This window comes from Quercus suber, unplaced genomic scaffold (assembly GCF_002906115.3).
Source record: "Quercus suber isolate HL8 unplaced genomic scaffold, Cork oak 2.0 scaffold_6, whole genome shotgun sequence".
NCBI lineage: Eukaryota > Viridiplantae > Streptophyta > Magnoliopsida > Fagales > Fagaceae > Quercus > Quercus suber.
Genome location: NW_027069472.1, coordinates 35,054 through 56,011, shown reverse-complemented (window position 1 = coordinate 56,011; position 20,958 = coordinate 35,054). Strand labels below are relative to the sequence as shown.

General features: G+C 35.3%; 1 protein-coding gene and 1 non-coding gene across 4 annotated transcripts in view; one reads left to right on the top strand and one right to left on the bottom strand.

Annotated features, from left to right (window-relative positions):
* The window catches only part of LOC112034687 (uncharacterized), an 8,311-nt gene extending 5,975 nt beyond the window's left edge, over nt 1–2,336 (bottom strand). For 2 of the 3 annotated variants that reach the window (XR_010628754.1, XR_010628756.1), the window contains exon 1: nt 2,248–2,336. This is a non-coding gene — a transcript (uncharacterized LOC112034687). Of the gene's footprint in view, nt 1–268; nt 465–2,247 lie in introns of those variants that run through there. The other variant, XR_010628755.1, reaches the window with a different exon arrangement.
* On the top strand, nt 1,866–6,906 carry LOC112034686 (disease resistance protein RPV1). The gene is made up of 4 exons (XM_024067507.2): nt 1,866–2,879; nt 4,390–5,346; nt 5,657–5,737; nt 6,570–6,906. The coding sequence occupies exons 1-2, from the start codon at nt 2,296–2,298 to the stop codon at nt 4,586–4,588; spliced, it is 783 nt and encodes a 260-aa protein (XP_023923275.1). The 5' UTR covers nt 1,866–2,295; the 3' UTR covers nt 4,589–5,346; nt 5,657–5,737; nt 6,570–6,906.
* The last annotated feature ends 14,052 nt before the right edge of the window (nt 6,907–20,958 follow it).

Here is a 20,958-nt window from a genome sequence, read left to right as displayed (position 1 = left end):
CCCCCCCCCCAACACACACACACCCCACCCCAAAAAAATTCATAGTAAGATTTTATCCAAAAGAATAAAAATAAAAACAAAAACTTTAATCACATCATAGTTGTTCTAGTGATTACTCTGATTAATCACCTTGTGAAATGAGGGCATGCATAAAGAAAATGGAAAAGGAATCAATGGTGAACTTAGTACTTCAAAGTTCAAACAAGCACCAAAAGCAAGTAGTTGATTTCATGCAAAATTGTAATATCTATCATCACAATATCTTCACCTGAGGATGATGCAAGTATCAGCATCACAACCACTGAATTTCAAAAGTCATCTATAAGCAGCAAGTAGATAGTTAACATACCCCCTCCCCTTCAAAAAAGCAAAAAACAAAAGCAAGTAGAAAGTTGATACACAAAACATAGAATAAAACCAAAATTGTGTTTTCCAACTGAACTACTACTGATATATTTTTGTGGATCTGTATCAGACACATCCAAAAGTGTACAGAGAACATAGTAGGGAACAAGTAATATATTTATAATTCACTAAATTATTGCAAAAAAATTCCCTTAACCAGTTCCTCTGCCATATGGACTTCTCAAATTGGCGACATATTCATGTCAAACAAGTATGCAACATAATAATTTCATTTACTCAAAAGCAGGGATGGAGCTACAAAATGATTTGGACCCTTCAAAACAAGTGAAAATTCATTCTCATCCTTTGCAGATAAGGCAGATACATGTTTTTTGGGCAATATAGCTGAAGGTCCTTTCATCACAAACTTATGAATGTATCATATGTAAACTAAAAACATAATTGTTTGTTTGCGGATTTGGGTCTTCATTTTTGGTTTAGGTTGTGTTGTTTTGACTGATTAATTGTTTGCGGATTTGGGTCTTTGATCAATTGTAATCTGTTGATGAAAAATTAGAAACAACCTTTTGTGTTATCATGCCAATTTACTGTTATTTCCCCTCATCATGAAAGTGATATTGCCAAATAATGGCTACCGCGTGCACAAAGTTAAACTGACACTACTGTTTAGTATATTTAGCTTTCAAAGAAATGCTCGGCTATACAGAGAGCATGTTAAATCTGAAGATGCCATTGCAATTGCCTCATAATTTTTTTTTCTATGATGTTTGTCATGAAACTTATATTATTCAAAATCTAATAAAAATATTTTTAAAATAACTTTTGACAAAAAAAAAAAAACAAAATCACACCCAAATATATAAAGTCCTACCATTTCATTTTACAGATTTTTCAATATTTTGATTCAATAAAAAATTCTTGTGCTTTTCTTTTTGTTTGTAAGGACCTAATATATTGTTAAGAGACTAAAGTTTTAAGAACAAAATTTAAATACAAACTTAGTTGTAACTTAAGACTACAAATTTTGCTAAACAAATTAACATGACTATATATTTTCAAAATCTAACTATTGAATTGCATATTCTATATATTTTTAAAACACATGTCAAATTTCATGGCAATAGAATGTTATTTACTATTCGTTCCATAAACTTATTTTTTATGTATAATTTCAGACTACAAAAACTTGAAATTTAAACATTTAATTGATGACAGCTATTGATTTCAATAGTATGGAGGATATAAAAAGAGAATGTGGATTTGTCAAAATTCACATCTAATAATCTAATGAAAAAAATATTAAGTGGAGTTGTAGCACAACCAAAATTGTTGTCAAACTTTGTGCAAAGTTTAATTATGTTGGGCCTAAAAAAGCTTAAGGTGGTCAAAATTTTTCTTAAAATAATTTTAAAAATATATATAATAATTTTTTTTCCTGGCTTCAATGTGGAGCCGCCCCTATGCCATTGTCGCCTCCATCAAGTGGGATGTTAAATTCGAATCAAGTTTTACAACATGGTGAAGTTTTCACTGTAAAACAAAGTCTTATGTGCAAATTGGAGCATCTCTTCTAAAGTTTTCAAGAACCGAAGATGATTTGCAGTTTTGGGTTTCGTTTAAATTTCTGTGTAGTTCTTCTCTGATATGTAATATTGCTGCTATTTGTATTAGTTGTGCAGTGTAGGAGAGGATCTGCTGTCCTGTACTGCTGTGTGGTTGTTTGTGTGGTGCACAGTTTCACTGAGTTGTAGAACTTGTATTCATTTTTTTCTTTTATCTCTGATTCATCTAAAAAAAATTCACACTACATTCTTGCAGAAATAGAAAAGAAAGGAAGAGAGAACTTGGAAAGCTAAAAGGAAAAGAAGAAGAGAGAAATACCTAAGAAACAACCAGTTCTTGCTCCTTTCCTCCATTTGCTTTGCAACCATGGCTCGTTCATTTGCAGTCCTTGCTGCGTTGCTCTTGAGTTTAGGCATCGCACTGGTCTTACCTCAATTAGTTCTGTGTGTTGCAACCATGACTCATTCTGAGGGCCAAGAAAACTTTGATCCATCTTTATCAACCCCAACATTGACACATGAATACGAGGTCTTTGTTAGTTTTCGTGGGGCTGATACCCGCACAAGCTTTACCAGCCATCTTTTTGCCGCTTTAGACCGTGAAAGGATTGGTGTGTATAGAGATGACATAAATCTCCCTAGAGGGGGAGAGATTGGACCTGAGTTGTTGAAGGCAATTGAGACTTCAAGGATTGCAGTTGTTGTGTTCTCGAAAAACTATGGTACTTCAGATTGGTGCCTTGATGAGCTGGTGAAGATCATGGAATGCAAAAAGCTTTTAAATCAACGGGTGCTGCCTATATTCTATGACGTGTCTCAATCCGTGGTGCTAGAACAGAAGGGAATTTTTGCGGAGGCGCTCCTGAAGGGCCCTGAAGACAAGGTTAACAATTGGAGAGCTGCATTGACAGAGGCCGCAGACTTGGCAGGATTGCAATTAGAGAAATATAGGTAACAAAACTCTCGTTCATGCATTTATATTTTTTTGATACACTCTAAATTTCAAGTTTAGTCAATTAAGCCTTTTCTGTCAATTTTTGATAAATTTTAAAAAAAATATATAGAAAATACGTTTCAATCATTATTTTACGTATAATTTTTAAATTAAAAAAGAAAAACGCTCTCGTTTATGTAAGAAATAAAAGTATTTAGAAAAATATGAATATCTATAATCCATTATATACATATAAAACTAAAATAATTTAAATTATGATTGACCGTATGCTCTTTATATTATTTGTTTTATATGATCGAATTTATAGTTTCATATACAACTACAATTATAATAAATGCATATTAATTATTATCATAATTATTAAATTTTATATTTAGACAAAAAAATCATATTATGTTAAACTTTCATGTGTGTTTTTGCACCCAATGCCAACTAGTTTTGTTTAAGTACAAAACTTAATGTGCATTTTGTAGCTTCATAAGTAGAAGGGTATTAAATTTAGATTCGGTAGTGAGGATTTTAAACCATTTAAGGAGAGCCCGAAAGGGCTTTCAGATCTGTGATATAGGGAAGCATAAATTGTTGTTTGAGTTTGAGGAAGAGACAAATGTGGATAGAGTGATAATGGGAGAACCGAGGTCCTTTGATAAAGATTTGGTTATTATGAAATGATTGTCACATGATTAATCAATCAAATCAGTGAACTTTAAGATGATTTTGTTCTAGGTGCAGATCTATGATCTCCTAGTCGGATTCGCCATTTAGATCGCATTGTTTCTAATCATAATCCATTGCAGATGTGTTTGGATGATGAGAGTGCTCGGTTTTATAGGAGCTGGCGTCCTTTTCGATTAGAAGCCAATATTTTTTAGTGTGATGTTTTAGTAATTATAGTAAACATCCATGTTTTCATCATATTGTTATTATAATCTTGAATTTTTTTATTTGATTTATCAAGATTCTTCTATAATTTGAGGATGAAATTTTAATACGTGTATGTATTATAAATTTTAATATAAAAATTATTTTATAAAATATAATAATGGGACAATAAATAATTTAATTTTTTTTTTACACAACAACACTAGCAAGAAAATCTAAATATATTAAATATCTAAATAATTGGGTTTTGAGATAATATATATTTGGGTGTGTGTATATTTTTGGATGATGGGAATTGCTCGATTCTGTGGTAGCCAACACCCTTTTCAATTCGAAACCAATATATTTTTAGTTTTATGTTTTACTATTTCTAGTGAACATCCAAATTTTTATGTTGTTATTATAATGTTGAACTTTATCGGTTGGTAGTTACTTGGAAGTTGTTGGCTCTAATTTGCCTTGGAAATACTGTAAATCAAATAAATTTCAATGAATAGGCAATTAGATTTTTGGCATTTCATTCCATTTTTCATATATAGCTCATTTCCTCCTTATTGTATGATCAGTTGATCACTGACTCTATTCTTAAAAAAAAACTAATTGTGGTTTCGCTTGCATTTGCAGTCTAGAGTCGGAGTTTATAGAAGAAATTGTGGAGAACATTTGGACAATATTAAATGAGGAATCAGCTACTGCCCCATCCCGTCGTCAGATTGATGTTTCTGCTCAACACTCAGAACCAATCATCTCTCCGCAAAATGACGCTTCATCCCGTCAAAATCATATTTCTGAGTGGACCCCCTTTTTTTTTTTTTCAAAATAAAATTCTAACTTTGACCAACTAACTACCCTTAGTTTTCTGTAGTTGTAACTTTTCATATTTCTGAGTGGACCCCTTTTTTTTTTTTTTTTAAATAAAATTCTAACTTTGACCATCTTCAGTAGTTGTAAGTTGTAACTTTCAAGACGTCAACGCCATTGGCAAGTGAATCCTATTCCACTTCCACGTGGAGTCGATTCATCCATCCTTTTTGTTCCTGCTCTTTTTTTCTTTTTTTTTTTGTTTTGTTTTTTTTTTTTTTTATCGCTATTATTATTGTTTTGTTTCTACGTCGGGGGGTCCACATCGACAAGAAGTATCTCCGTTCTCTTTCTCTTATCTCTTTTATTCAAGAAAGACATTTTCGTGAAAAATGACAGAGAGCATGGGGCCCATGAAATGTTTTCAAAGCCTGCCACTTATTACTCTCTCACCTCCTACTTTCCTTTATCCTCTTTCAAATTTATTCCCAAAATCAAACCTTAAAATTTTTTCAAACCCCTGCCACTGCCAGACTCTCTCTCTAATTCCCAAAATCAAGTGGATTACTCCTCCGTCCCCTCTCTCGCCCAAGCGCAACTGCCTCTTCCATTTCCACCCCCACCTCCGCCGTGGGTTCTCACAGCCACGGTCGAGCATCACCGATCCAACGAGATCGGCCTTTGTATCCTCTGAAAACCCTGAAAACTAGCGTCACCGTCCGTTTGGAGGAACTGCGCCACTTTCTCACCAACGATTCCGCCACCCAACGACGCAAAGGGGTAATTTTTCCTTTCTATCTGTTTCTTTTCAGTGCTTATTTCACGTCTTCTTTTTCATTTTCTTCTTATTTCTTTGCAAATAATTATGAGTTTTTCACTCATCACAAAAAATAAAATAATTAATTAAAAAAAATTAAAAAGGGCAAAGGAACATTTGAGTGTGGAAAGGATAAAGATAGAAATACTAGAACTTGAAACATGTTGTATATGTTCTGATATATATCCCAGCTTTTGTGAAACAAAGAGTTGAAAAAAACTCATCAGGGTGTTGAAACTGATCTGTATCTATTTGAATTTGGTATTGGTGCAGGGACGTGATGCTTCTATTCTGTTGGGTTTGCTGAAGGAATTCATTCCAATAAGTAGTCTCTTTCTAAGAGTCTACTCTAAGGTATTCAATCTATCTCTTCCTTTGTCTTTTCTTAGTTTAAGTCTCTGGTTGTGTTATTATAAAATTATGAGTTCTGTGTGTTCAAGTTGTTCGTTCACAATATTCTATTTTTCATGATTAGGCTAGACTAGTAATGGATTTTTAAGAAAATGCTCTTGATTCAGCTGGTGACAATGATTAATTAAAGTGAAAATCATGAGAATGTAATTTTGGGTGAATACTATGAAATTAAACTTGGAATGCAACTGAGTTCTAAAGAAGACCCTTGTGATTCTAAAAAGTAGTACAATAAATTAAAAGTTCTACCATTTGGACAATTTGAAAATAGTCTTGGAGATGGCCTTTGGATTTTACATTTTCTTTTGTTTAATTTTAACCTTAACCTTACAGAGGACTTCTTTTGTTCAATATAGGCAAAATCATATTCAATTTTTTGAAGGTAAAGGGAATGCTAGTTGTGGGGCCACTTGCTTCTTAGTACTAAAATTATATTTTCTTTGTAATAATTATCTTGTTTGTGGTAGGTTGAGTTCTTGCTCTTTATTTCTGAATTTGATCTCTATAAAATTTGAATGTCATTGGTGCAAGAATGTGATGTTTTTGTTTTGTCGAGTTTGCCAAAGGTATTGATTCTATGAGATAGTGTCTTTCTAAGACCTTCCTCTAAGGTATAAGTTCAGTCTTCTTTTTTGAGTGTTAGCTTGGTTGTTATTATGGAAATGATTATACCCAAAGAATGGGTATGAGGTCTAGTTGAGTGTGCATGTGTTCATGGTTGGTTGAGTTATTATGGAAATTATTATATTTAAAATTCAAGTTGTTCGTTTGTTAGGATCATTATGGAAAGGATGCTGGTACATATGTGCTGTTGAGATGGTTGCTGAGATGAGTTGCTAGTTGCTGCTGAGTTAGGTCTTGTGAGCTTCTGTGCTTGTGATGCTTGAGTTGATGCGCTGAGAAGCATTAGCTTATTTCTACCGTTACTTGAATGTAAAATTGACTAAGTGGCTATTGTGTACTTGACTTTGTTAGGGTGATAGTCATTGCAATTGTAACAGATTTGCTATAATTGTATCAACTAGGATATTAGTTGAGTATTTTTATTTTTGTTCAAAGCAAAAATTTGCCAACTAATTGCATATTCTCAATTGAGTGTTTTTTTAGTTGAATCGTAATTTAATTTATTTTGGTGTTACGGTGATGATTTGACCAAGCTTAAATGCTTTCGCAAGTTGTGGATGTGCAATCTATGACATTGGAAAAGGGAAATGGAAGTTGTTGAATAACAAATGAGAGTTTGCTTTTTGCTGAGCATAATTGTCTAAGATTGCTGGTTTCCAATAGATGATTTGGTCACTTGTCCAAGACCTTTTGTGATTGGGAAGTTAATGCTTGGACCTTATGGATAAAGAACTAAAAGGTTTTAGAGAGTGAAAATTAGTGAGTGTAATATTATTTTAGAAAAATCAATTTGTTTTACTCTCAATTGTTGCTCCCTTTGCCTCTATGGACTTATTTGCCACAACTATCTACTGTCAATTGTAAGCAACCGAATTTATGAAAAAGGCTTATAAATGCACAATTCTAAATAAGTAATCAGCTTCGATCAATCATAATTCAAAAACTTAGGGTAGGATCCTTCAGTTGATTTTAATTGGCCAACCATATATAAAAGCATAATTGGTTTCAATCATCTAATCATCTTTAAAGCATTTGACGGAACCATTTGCTAGAAGTACGTAATAGAACGAATGACTTTGCTAAAACGAAAGTGTAAAAGAAACAAATACACTTCATTCACCTAAAATTGATGTCGCTTGGATAGACGTTTGCGGGATTAAATTGATGTAGCATTGAGTATATCACCTAAAATCACACAAAATAATAAATTATAAAATGATACTACACCACTTCTAAGAGTATTTGCAGCAGTGGAGCTAAAAAGCTATAATGCTATTTTAGCTCCACCAATATAGCAACAAAACCTTGCAGCAGTGGAGGCAAAGCCATAATTTTTTGCTGATTTGCTACAGTGCACATCTATATATAGATGTGCACTGTAGCAGACATCTAAAAACAAAAAAATTTTATTCATCAAGCTCTCATCTGATGCAACTTACATTATTTTTTTTCATTTCTTTTATCTATCTCACCGTGCTTTCTCTGTTCATCAAGCTCAGTTCTCTCGTCCTTCTCAAAAAAAAAAAGCCTCAGTTCTCTCATCAAGCTCTCATCTCTCTCATCTCCCAGCCCACACCGTCGCCCTCCCAGCCCACGCCGTCGGCCGTCCCACGCCGACGCCGTCTCAGCCACGCTGCGCCGTCCCACACCATCCCAGCCCACGCCGTCGCCGTCCCATGCCATCCCAGCCCTCGCCGTCGCCGTCACCCTCCCAGCCCACGCCGTCCCAGCCGATCCACTTCAGGTCAATGCTCTCTTCTTTTGTAGTGAATTTTTTCATCTGGGTGTTTGTTGTTTTGGCTTAATTTTTTTGGGTTTAGTGTTATTTTGAGGTGTTATTTTGTGGTGAAAATGGTGTTGTCGCTATGTTGTTTTGGGCAAATGGTGTTATTTTTTTGCTGTTTTTGCTGGGTATAACATCCGAATTGAGGAATTTATTGGGAATTTTCTGTTTGCAGCAGTGGCAGTGGCGGCGGTGGCGGTGAAAGTTGCAGTAGCGGCGGCGGTAGCGGTGGCGGTTGCAGGTGGTTGTGATGGTTGTTTATTGTATGAGATATATTATTTTATTGTAGTGAATGTATTATTTTATTGTGATGTTTATATTATTTTATTGTGTTGAAAGCTAAAATAGATTCACTGCTGCAGCATGTATGTAAGTAAAATAGATAAAGTGACTTTTAGTGGAGCTAAAAAGCTAACTTTTTAGCTCCACTGCTGCGAATGCTCTAAGTAAAACAACCACTTTTTGTTTGCAATGACCAAGAGAAGGATCCATCCCCACATTGGAGACATGGAAATGAACAAATTCATTCCTATTCACTTCTCCAGCTCAAACCTACAAACTAGTAAAACCATTCTCATTGAAAAGAGTAAGGGAATGCCAATCCAAATCACATGGAAAACAAAAACAATATCTCATTCTCAACTTACTCCATAATTCAATATCTTTTTTTTTTAATATAAAATTTTTATTCAAAAAATAGAAACATCACAGCCCAAGAACACAATACATCCAAGGCATTTCTGAGTGTAACCCAATGTATCGTGAACAAAGAAAACACCAAAGACCATAGATTTTGTGCATAGGAAGGAGCAAATGGACAATATCTATCTCACCACCATCGCAACCCTCCATTGGTTCCTATATGCCCTAGCCACTATTTCCTCCACTGCCACCGCTACAATAATCCATGATCTCTCTGTTACCAAGTATCTCGTCACCTCATCTCTCTATCTTAACCAAAGTAAATGCATTACTATTCCAATTCCAATTCCACTACCAGTAAACAACTACAACAACAAAAAACCACTGCAAAGTACCAAAATTTGAAAATTTCAAGTTACCAGCATATAATACAAACTTAGATACATCTAAAAGAAACAATCTTTAAAATGCATAGCTAAAAAAAGCAATCTTGCCCTAACAATTTAGTGGATGAAACTCAAGCACACCCACCAAATACTTGTAATCAATTACTAAACAAAGAAGCTTTATGTTTCTACACATGAAACTACAACAAAAACATAACTTTAATTTGACCCAAAATAACATCTTTTAAAAATAAAAAAAGTAATACTGAAACAAATTATATTTTCTCCACAAATTGGATCATTCCTAGCCTATAATAAACATGAGAAATACTAACAGATACCTTTAGGGCAATAGTTAACAATATATTTATAAAAAAAAATAATTATGAAAAAAGGGGGGAAAAAGTTATTAATGTTGTAGGGTCTAAATTCTCTACGTAAACCCAAAGACAATTAATTTGTAGAGTATGGGTCAAAGAGCTAGAATTAGCAAAGGATTCATAACAAAGGATTATCACTCTTTTAATTATTTATTGATCAGTTTCTCATACATTCCATGGTTTGTTTCAAACCCTCTCTCTCTATTATATAATCACTCTCACCCTCATCTCCATCGTCCACGTGCTTCCCATCCATGAACTTGCTCAAGTACCTGTCACGTCGGGCAGCTTCTTTTCATCTCTGTGTGAGTGGCGGTAGGTTAGGAGGCACTGTTCAGAGGTCTTCTCCACATAAATGCGGCCAGAAAAGCTGTTGCAATGCATTGAATACGGTGGCAGCAGCCTTTTCCTCAGATATTTCCTCATCCTTATCATTCCTGAATGTGCTTTGAGCTTATCTTGATCAGGTGGAGTCCTCGGACAGTCAATCAGGCTTTTCCCTTATTCAATTAATCTCCGATATCATATCAGAGTAAAACATCTTCCTCGGACAGGAGATGTCCTCCTCGGACTGAAGATATCCTCCTCGGACAGCGATGATCATCTACCAAGAGGATTCCAATCCACCCTGGGCCTTGCATTCTCCGCATCCTTCTCTTCGGATGCGAAACAGTCCTCTCGTGGGTGTTCGGCCCATTAACTTGGGCCTTATCCTCTTATCCCCCACAAATGTTTTAACAGTTTTTTTTTTCATTTTTCATAAAAATAATGTTAAAACTTTTCTAAAATAAATTATTAACTATTACTATTCATTAACATGACCCAATAAACATTTGTTAAAAGAACGTGTTACTGCTATCCAGAATTAGCTCTTGGAAATTGGGACCCAGACCTTCTTTTCACCTCTATATATTTTCGTTACTGCCACTATTAACTTTACAGATATCGGGTCCGTTTGGATTGAACTTATTGTTGCTGTAACTGAAAACTGAAAACTGAAAACACTGTAGCAAAATAATTTTTAAATTGTGAATAGTACAGGTGAGACCCATTTTTAATATTTTTTAGTGCATGAACAGTGTATGCACAGTGCATAAACAGTGTACACACTGTTCATATACTGTACCTTTTGTCTCTAAGGCTGTGTTTGTTTCGTGTAAAATGTTTTCCGGAAAATACATATTTTTCGGAAATGCTATTTTCCGGAAAAGGAAAATATTTTTAAGTGTTTGGTTGAATTATGAAAATTGTTGTGGAAAATATTTTTATGCGTTTGGTTGTATTAGGAAAATGCTATTTTCTGGCATCAAATTCCGGCAACAACACAACCAAACTCCGGCAGCAGCAGCAGCAGCAGCAACAACAACAACAACAACAACAACAACAATAATCAGTTCATTAAAAAAAAAAAACAACAACAACAATCAAATTAAAAAAACAACAACAACAACAATCAAATTAAAAAATAATCAGTTCATTAAAAAAAAAAAACAACAACAACAATCAAATTAAAAAAACAACAACAACAACAATCAAATTAAAAAAAAAAAAAAAAAATCTGAGAGATCGAGGAAGAGAGAGCGTGGAGGCGATGGGTGTGATGGCGCGATCGCGATGGGCTCTGGGCTTGGAGGCGATGGCGCGATCGACTGGTCGACGACGTGCGATGGTGCGATCGAGGAGGCAATGGCGCGATCGACTGGTCGACGATGTGCGATGGCGCGATCGAGGAGGCGATGGCGCGATCGACTGGTCGACGATGTGCGATGGCGCGATCGAGGAGACGACGAGGTGCGATGGCGCGACTCATGGGTCTCGCCGACGCGGTGCGACTGGTGGGTTCATGGTTCGAAGGTCGCCGGCGATGGGCTCTGGGCTTGGAGCGCCGGTTCGTGCTCTCTCTGGGTCGAAGCTGCTGGGTCTCTCTTCGTGCTCCTTTCTCTCTTTTCCGGTTCGTGCTCCTTTCTCTCTTTTCCAGAAAATTTGATTTGAAGTGAAAATAAGGCCGGAAATCAATTTCACCCGTTTTTGGCCTTATTTTCAGTCAAAGGGAAATCAATTTCCGTTGACCCAATTTTCCCAAGCACCCAAACACAGCAATTTTCCGGAAATTGATTTTCGGAAGTGGTTTGAAGTTGAAACAAACACAGCCTAAACGTCAACACAAGCGGCTGGGAAAAAAAAAAGAGAACCAAAACGCCAACGCCAGACGCAGACGTGCAATCCAAACTGCACCATCATATCACGTGTTTCATTGCATGCTCATATATGTGTAAGATGTGGAAGCATAGTTCTGTCTTTCATCGCTATACTAGTTTAATAATTGGTACATTATAATATGATATCCAACAAAATATTGAATAAATTAAATAATAAGAATAATAATAATGATAATAATAATAACAACAACAGTAGTAGTTAGGCCATATTCTATATATTTGTTCATAATAGTAAGTCTTATAATCTAACTATATTTTTTCACATTTCAATATGCGAAATCTAGGATTCAACTTGTTGTGGGTGAAATTTGTCTTCATATATCTGTGAGATGGTAAATTAGCAAGCTTGGAAAATCCCATTTTTAACAAACTGGGTTGATCCTAGATAGCTAAATAAAATTTGATAGAACGTAATTGAATCCTATTAGCTATTACTAGCAATTTATTCTAAATTAGTTGCATATCCATGCAATGCTTGGGAATAGTTGCAGATTGAATGGACCAAAGTAGACCAGATAGACCAAAGTGGACCAAACAGGACCGATTTGATATGTTTCCTTTTTTTTCCTTTTTTTTTTTTTTTTTGCAACTATTTTTCTTTACAACTAAAGTTTTAAGTTACAAATTTCTTATTCAAATTCAATTATCACTTCCAAAATAACTAAGTATTAGCTCAAAAAAAAAAAAAAAAAAAATCAAACCAAAGTTATAAGAGGGAAAGAGACTACTTGTGATGAGGAACTCAAAAATACAACACCAATATATATTAACCCAAAATAGAATTTAAAAAAAAAAAACACAATGATTCATCAACCTAAAATACAGTTGCAAACAAAATAGGTATGGCCTAAAACTGAGAAGAACATGCTTCTTAAGAAACGTGTTTTTCATGAAAGACAAATATTAGTAATACGTGATATTAGAAAACTACCACTGCTACATAAGGCAAGTCACCTTACTGGCAAACTAGCAATCTCTAACAACATTAAAAGGACAAATCACAAAAGTCTTTCTAATTTAACACTCTTGCATCATGAAACGTTAATTTTCTTTGTTGAACTTTTAAGGCACCATTATTTTTGGATATTGCAACATTATAATAGGCCCAGTGACAGTACGTTTTGACTATAAAACTGAGCAAGAGATCATCAAGTCATCTCGCTGCCGATTTGGAATGACCCTACAGAAAAATACGGTTTAAAGTGAAAAGATGCACATAGTCCAATGGGTGACCAGCAATGCTCATAGGGGCAAAAATAAAGGACACAATACTATGACATAAGGCACAGCAAAATCCCAGGAAAACAAAAACAATAACTTTTATAAATCAAAGAGTAGCACTAAGCAAACTCCATTACCACCAATCCACAAATGATATTCAATGCCAGTCAATTACCAGATGGCCAGATGGTACTAACAAGTGAACAAGGCACCATTGAAGAATTACTATATCTCAAAGATTGTTTCACGAGGAAAGCCCCCCACCCAAAAAAAAAAAGGCAATGTTAAGGAAAACAATGTAAAATACATGTACAACTCTTCTCAAATAAATAAATAAATACATAAATCTTTGAAACAAAACAGATATGTTAAAGACTTGAAGCCAGTGATTTCCTCCTCCCATAAGAATGGATAGAGTGTAAAGTCATAGACTCATAGGTTCAAAACCCATTAACTGTCTATCAAACTTTTTTTTTTTGAGAATAAAAAAATTAGGGTCTTTATGGTCATATTACACCGCCGGGTAGGGAGCCAGTGACCCCGGTCAAGGAGTCCGTGGTCGGTACCCGTTCTGTACCCTTTGTGTGTGAGTTACCTCACATTTTGTGAGTATACCTCACTACTAAGTTTACCCACCAACAAAAGCCTGCGGGTAGCGGGACTCGAACTAAGGTATATTACACGAAGCGTCCGAACCTTACCCATTCAGCCAAGCCCTCGTTGGCAACTGTCTATCAAACTTACTAACAAAAAAAAAAAAAAAACGGCATTTATCAAGGCATAATTCGTGCAACATTACCTAATTTTTTTTTTTTTTTTTTTTTTCCCTTTAAAAGGCCATAAACTTCAATATCTTGCCCCCAAATATCCCATGCCCATACAATTGAAGCCTTGAAGCTTCATAATCTTCATAGGTGCACCCAGCAATTAGGCAATTACAAATAATACTCTTTGCACACACGTCCATTTAGCACAAATATCTAAACATACAAGTACAAATGCATACATATTTAACAAGAGCCCATGCGGGACCCAATGCAGGACATAAAATGGAGGCATGGTGTGAACTCAAAATCAACTACTTTGATACTATAATTAATTCAAAAAGTATAGACACTCAGCATTTTTCATGACTTTTTGCATAAATAAAAGTAACGGACCCATGTGAAAAAGGTGATAGCTCCAATTCCAACAACCTAAAAGAGTCAAATTATCTAAAAAGTTAACTTAAACCATTTTAACCATAATTCTAACATCTGTCCTTTCAAATTTAAAAGCGTGAGTGGTACAGTAAAAGTAGTGGGTCTACAACTCTACCACTCGTGACTTCTCATATGAGCAAGCTGTAGTAAAATTTGTAATCCTAGCATTACTCTTTTTATTTTATTTATTTTTTTGTGACGAGCTACAAGATTCATGGCTATTCAAACTTGTATTTACACATATAAGACACCAACATTTGCCAAGAGTTTTGTAACTCACCTGATACTTTCTTGGTGTTTTCAAAGAAGATGTCTAGAATTCAAATCTCATCTCTTCTATTAAAACTATCAAATTATACACACACACAAAACTCGCCAACATTTTATTTATATATTTTTTTCTTATAAATTACCCCTATTAGTTATTAGTAAATCATAATTGAATTGACTTTAAAAAAAATTGAGTTGAGTTGTATTTTATTTATTGGTTAATAATAGTTTCTAATTTAAGATTTATTATGAAAATATTGTAGATGTATCATCACTCTTATTTATTTATTTATTGTTGGCTATCATCTTTTTCTAGCATTTTGCTGAGGCCCATCCTTGTATAAAAGGCCCAAATGGAGTTGGGCAAATCTTCTGCTCTTTGGGGTGTAGACGCATCTCTGTCTTCACGACCATGATAACACAAGGGCCATATTTTTCACATACTATATGCTCTTACGGTATATGTGTGGCCCAGACGCCCAGTAATCAAGCAAATTTCCAGTGCTAAAGTCCTGTGCTAACAAATTTTTTTTGGGGAAAATAGTAGAAGAGGAAGGAGGTGAAGTTGGAACCAAATACACAAGGCATTTGCTATCGAAATGATTTTCATACGTACTAAAATTCACATCTCATATTTGGTTATTATGTTTAAATTTAGTATTTGCCCGGAGTGACTGTGTACCAACAACTAGACCTTCCGTATTCCGATGGCTGGGCTATGTTTAAAGAAATCATAACATCAAATTATTTAGCATAACAACAAATCAAATTTGATACTTCCTTTTGTTTTACTCAGTCATGTTTGTTAATTTAAATCATTATTAGCTAGTTTATTTAAGTACAACTTATTTTAAAGTTCATTGTTTTTCAACTTTTACAATGTACAGATTATTATTAATAAATTATAATGTTATTTGTATGTTTGGGAACAAATTATAAGCTAATTTTTTGCATTTAATCTTTTATGTATAGCTTTTTAAAACTTCACTTTTCCAAAGTACAAGTATACATTAGCACATTTTCAACAAAAATATTTTTAGAAGAAAACTAAATAAGGTGCCCGCAAATGGACAAGTAAAAAAATTCACATGTTTGAACAAACCCATAAATTAATTTGCCCAAAATAAACTATGTCAAAGAACACTATACTCTCTGTCAAAAATATTTTACAAGATAATGTAAATGAAAAACCTTAAATTTTATAAATAAATAAAAAATGCAAAAGATGATGTGGAAGAAAACGTTGACCGAGAAAAGGAAAAATAAAAAGTCATTAGTGGTGTATATGTATATATACACACACACACTGAGCAACAGAAAGAATATCATGATTCTTGTCTTAGTGCCACTCGATGAAACATGAGAAATGGTAGAAAAAATAGATTACCAAACTTTTTTATCTCTTATTTAATCTTTTTTTAATTTTTTTAATTTTTATTCCTTCTACACAACAATTTCAAGTTATTTCTAAACTAGCCTATCACCGATTCACCACACACATAGACCCACCATAATCTATAATATTTTAAATGATAAACTAATTTGGGAATGATCTCTGAAGTTTGAGGACTACACCAGTCAAAATATTGGACACAATCATATGCGGGTACATAAACACAAAGGAGTGTCAGACACAATCTTGGAATCACTCTCGACTGCTACATCCATTATACCAACAACTCTAGCAAAGAACACTTAGATCTTCATCATGGTTTTCAGACCTGAGCCATTCAAAGAATCGGAAAAAGAAAAGGTTCAAGATTTTTAAGATTTGACCGAGATTGTACTATGATGATTTCATAATTAATTTAGTAATTAATTAAAACACAAATGAAGGTATTGAATTTATAAATATTGACTGTAGGGTCGGTTTCTGTTGCCTAAGCCCAAAAGAGATTGGTTATAGGCCCAACGAACCCAGAACAATGAATTTGTAGAGAGTGGGTTGAAGGTTTAGGCGCTGACCGGCGTTTTCGAAGTATGAACATCTTTTCCTTTTATTGATGAAATACTTGGAGCAATTTACAACTAGGGGATGCTCCTCGGCCATGGGCTGAGGAGGCTTTTTTCCTCCCCCCCAGGCCCCCCTAATACATTTTGCTTGTATCCCTTATATATTACTCTCTTCCTCCTTCTGTTGATCGTTCATTAGCCTCTCCTCTGTCTGCCTGTCCCATCAGAGGTCGTATCCGTGCTCAAGTGGTTCACCCTGATCGATGTAGCCCTGCTCGGGGGTTGCATCCCCATTAATGCGGCCAGAAGGGTTGGGTGAGCGTATTAAGTGCTGAGGTGACAACTTGCTCTGGGTCTGTCCCCCCTCCCCTACAGTTATCCTTAGTATGCCGAGGACGAGGGGATCCTCGGCGTGGATCCAAAAGAAAAGAGTTTTCTCCCCAAATTGGCCTTGGGTGGTCATCCTTCCTCGGATTGGGCCATTTAGGCCTGGCTTGGAGTGGGCCGAGGCTGCACAATTTCCTGGCCCCACATTGACAAAAATGACTATAAATTTAAATAATTTAAAAAAAAAAAAAACAGCTTTAAAATGAATTTTTATAAAGTTAATAGAAAATAATAAAAACATATAAAAGCATTAAAAAATATATTGTTTAGTAATCCTTTAATTAGAAAGCATTTTAATCTAAATTAATAGACCATTTATAAATAAATTCATAAATACCACTTTCACCTCCAAAATGCAATTCTTATTTCCACAAATAAATTTAGAAAATAAAATTTAATGATACGTTGAATGAGAGGATATGAGAGAGTAGTGATATATTAAAAATGAAACACCATTAATCATTTAGAAAGTAATATATATATATATATATATAGATGGGTTTAAGTTACACCTGGTGTAACTCTAAAGAGTTATATTTTTTTCTAAACCATTGGATTTAAGTAGATCTAATGGTTAAAAAAAGATACTCATTAATGGTAATATTCTTATTAATCTCATTTATTATCCTTTATTTATGTCATTCCATACTTATCTCTCAACCCAAAAAAAGGTGTATGTATTTCTTTCTTTCTCTCTCTTCATTGCAGTACGTCTCTCTCTCTCTCTCCTCTTCTCTAGGGTTCCACCTCCACAGCCAAATTGTTGATAGCAAAATACGTATACTCTACCAAGTGATATGTTGATGTGATCATTGTATATTCCATCAATTGAAAGATGAGTAGAGGCAACACTACTCTACCAATCAATCCAAATTAGAGACAATCATGCATAAATTTAAATGATAATCTGCAATTTTTTTTGTTAAAAATAAGCAGAAACAGAGATACAATGCAAAATACAAAAAAAAAAAAAAAAAAAAAAAAAAAAAAATTTTTGGCAAGTGTTCCTATAAATCCACTCCACAGAGCCCCCCCCCCCCCTTTCTTTCATTGTTACCCTTAAGTTTTATACTCACATCCCCCTTCTTTCATCCTTCCACGTGTAGATTTGGATTGATAGTATTGATACTTGTCCCATTGGCCCCTCCCTAAAGTCTTTGGGAGTAGTTGTAAGGCTATAAGGCGTTGCTCAGTCAGCTACAGAGCATTCAATGCTATGTTAGCAACTTTTTCTTAGATATTTCATAGCTCTCCTTTGTCCTTCTCCTTCTTGATACCTATCCTCTATGTAGAATGGTTTGGAGCATTGCCCTTGATGGTAGACCATACCTTCTGACCTCGACCTCACCCAGCCGAGGAGGGATTTTTCCTCGGGGCACCTCCCTAGGTGGCTTTAATAGGATTTTTTTTTCTTCACTTACTAATGCAGATCCTTATGAAAGTGTTTTACTCGTCCTTAGATTGTTTGGCGTCCTTGGGTTGGGCCTTTGGCCCAATATATATGTAAATATGGGCTCCTGGGCCTTTCCCTCCTACAATAGCCCCTCGAGATTCTTCTTTCTGACTCCTCGAGAAGAAAGGAGGATTTCGATACGATGATAGTTCCTTTGCGCCCATTTTTCATCACCTCTAATTGTATAAGTGTCTTTTCTACTGCCCAAGACACGCTCCTGACGCTTCGGTCCACAAGGCGCACCTTCATAAATTCTTGCGGCTCCATGTTCCCTATGTTCTATGACGTGATGCGAATCCAACGGCTGAAGATTTTGTCAAAAATTGAGTGGAATTTTTCTCGCTTGTAACACTCTCTTTGGATTTCGAGCGAGATAACTCCCAATGGACTTCGCTTTCTATATAAGGCACCCTGGGGGAATCGTTCTTCTTCACTTTGCAAATCTTCTAGTTCTTCAAAAACTTCAAATTCTCAAAGTTTAGATTTTACCTGGCAACATGTGTCATGCGTGCACAAATGTAAAAACAAACTAAGATTGATCAAGCAAATTAACAAGAACAAGGGTAGATGGGTTTCTTGTTTTTCAGCCTTGATAGTAGAACATCTTACAGCTAGGAGAAAAATGATAGACAGGTCTCCCATTTTTCAGCCTTGACAGCAAAACATCTTGCAACTAGGAGAAAAAGGATTTCAACGAATGATTTTCTCTTTTTCTTCATCACCCTGGTCTTCCCCTTCTGTGGTGGATGTTTGCTACTATGTATAATGTACCTTTCTTTTATTTAATAAAAAGGGTTGCATTGTTTTTTACATTTTTTTTTTTTTTAACTTTATGAATCTTTTCTTCCTCTGCAATAACTATTTCATGGATGTTGGTGTTGTTATTTTTCCCTCCAATGGGACTTTAAACTGATGTTGTTGATAGTAACGAAACATTGTCACCCTAACTCTATCAACGCCAACAGTGATGCATTGCTACTAACTTAGATAAATTAACTATGCAAAAATAATAAGGAAAATGACCATGTGCTTATACTACAAACTATGCAACCAATGGAGAATAATGAACCCAAAGCAAGTGATCCGAGGAGATGGATATAATCTAGGACTCGTTTTAAGACCTAGCAAAAACAAATAGAAAACGTTAAATCATCCAAGGCACATGGTCCGAGGAGCTGTACATAGCTTAGGTTTAGTTTAAGCAGTTACAAAAGATGTCACAGTGTTTTAACTTCCCCTTAGCATCTGGTCCAAGGATTTCAGGCCTGACTAAGGTTCTGTTTTAACACTTTATAAAAATATTAATTTGTATTAATTTCCCTATAACATCTGGTCTGAGGACTCCAAGCATGACTATGATTCTATTTGAATACTTATAAAAATGTTATAGTGTTTTAACTTCCCCTTAGCATCTAGTCCAAGGACTTCAGGCTTGACTAAGGTTCTATTTTAACACTTATGAAAATGTCAGTGTTATTTTCCCTCAAGCATCTGGTTCGTGGACTTCAAGAACGACTTGGGTTCTATTTGAACACTTATAAAGATGTCATAGTGTTTTAACTCCCCCTTAACATCTGGTCCGAAGACTTCAGGCCTAACTAAGGTTCTGTTTTAATACTTATAAAAATGTCATAATGTTAATTTCCTCCAAGCATCTGGTCCGAGGACTTCAGGCATGACTTGGGTTCTGTTTTAACACTTGTAAAAATGTCATAGTGTTAATTTCCTCCAAGCATCTGGTCCGAGGAATTTAGGCATGACTTGGGTTCTATTTGAACACTTGTAAAAATGTCATTGTTAACTTCCCCCAAGCATCTGGTCTGAGAACTTCAGGCATGACTTGGATTCTATTTGAACACTCGTAAAGATGTTATAGTATTAATTTCCCCTAAGCATCTAGTCCGAGGACTTCAGGCATGACTTGGTTTCTGTTTGAACACTTATAAAGATGTCATACTGTTAATTTCCCCCAAACATCTGGTCCGAAGACTTCAGGCATGACTTGGGTTCTGTTTGAACACTTGTAAAGATGTCATAGTGTTAATTTCCCCCAAGCATCTGGTCCGAGGACTTCAGGCATGACTTGGGTTCTGTTTGAACACTTGTAAAGATCAGGAGAAACCAACACTAGCCCCACTCCGAAGCCCCTTTGATTTGTGATTTTCCATCCATGCTTTGTGTCCATGCCACTTCCTCTAACGGAGGTTTAGCGAACTTGGCCACCAGGTTCGCAAGGACTTGGCCCTTGACAGAGGTCCAAGGCGTGTACTTGACGACAAAAGCCCCTAGAATTGTGCCCCCTCAAGCCATCTTCCCCGTGTTCACCAAAGTTAACTCCTATCAGTATAAGCGGTATGCATACTTCCCTCATGGTCACCTCTTTGCTCAAGGCTAACAAAAGAATCGCCACGATGGGATCCCAAAGACCCTACCCGATGTGGACCTGATCCTACCATAGTTAAACCTTGCACTCACTATTACACAAGTTCTTCCCACAGACGGTGCCAATTGTAAGGACCAGATTTGTGGCTTGGTCCAGGATGAGTGGACTTAGGCTCAAAAGGCCTAAAACAATGAATTTGTAGAGAGTGGGTCAAAGAACTAGACCCTAGTGAATTGGACAACGGCTAATATGGAATTGGAT

Bases quoted from the DNA above. Each gene is read 5' to 3' on its own strand.
- LOC112034686 (XM_024067507.2), top strand. From the start codon at position 2,296: ATGGCTCGTTCATTTGCAGTCCTTGCTGCGTTGCTCTTGAGTTTAGGC. The intron at 2,880-4,389 runs GTAACAAAACTC...TTGCATTTGCAG, and splicing joins TTGCAATTAGAGAAATATAG to TCTAGAGTCGGAGTTTATAG.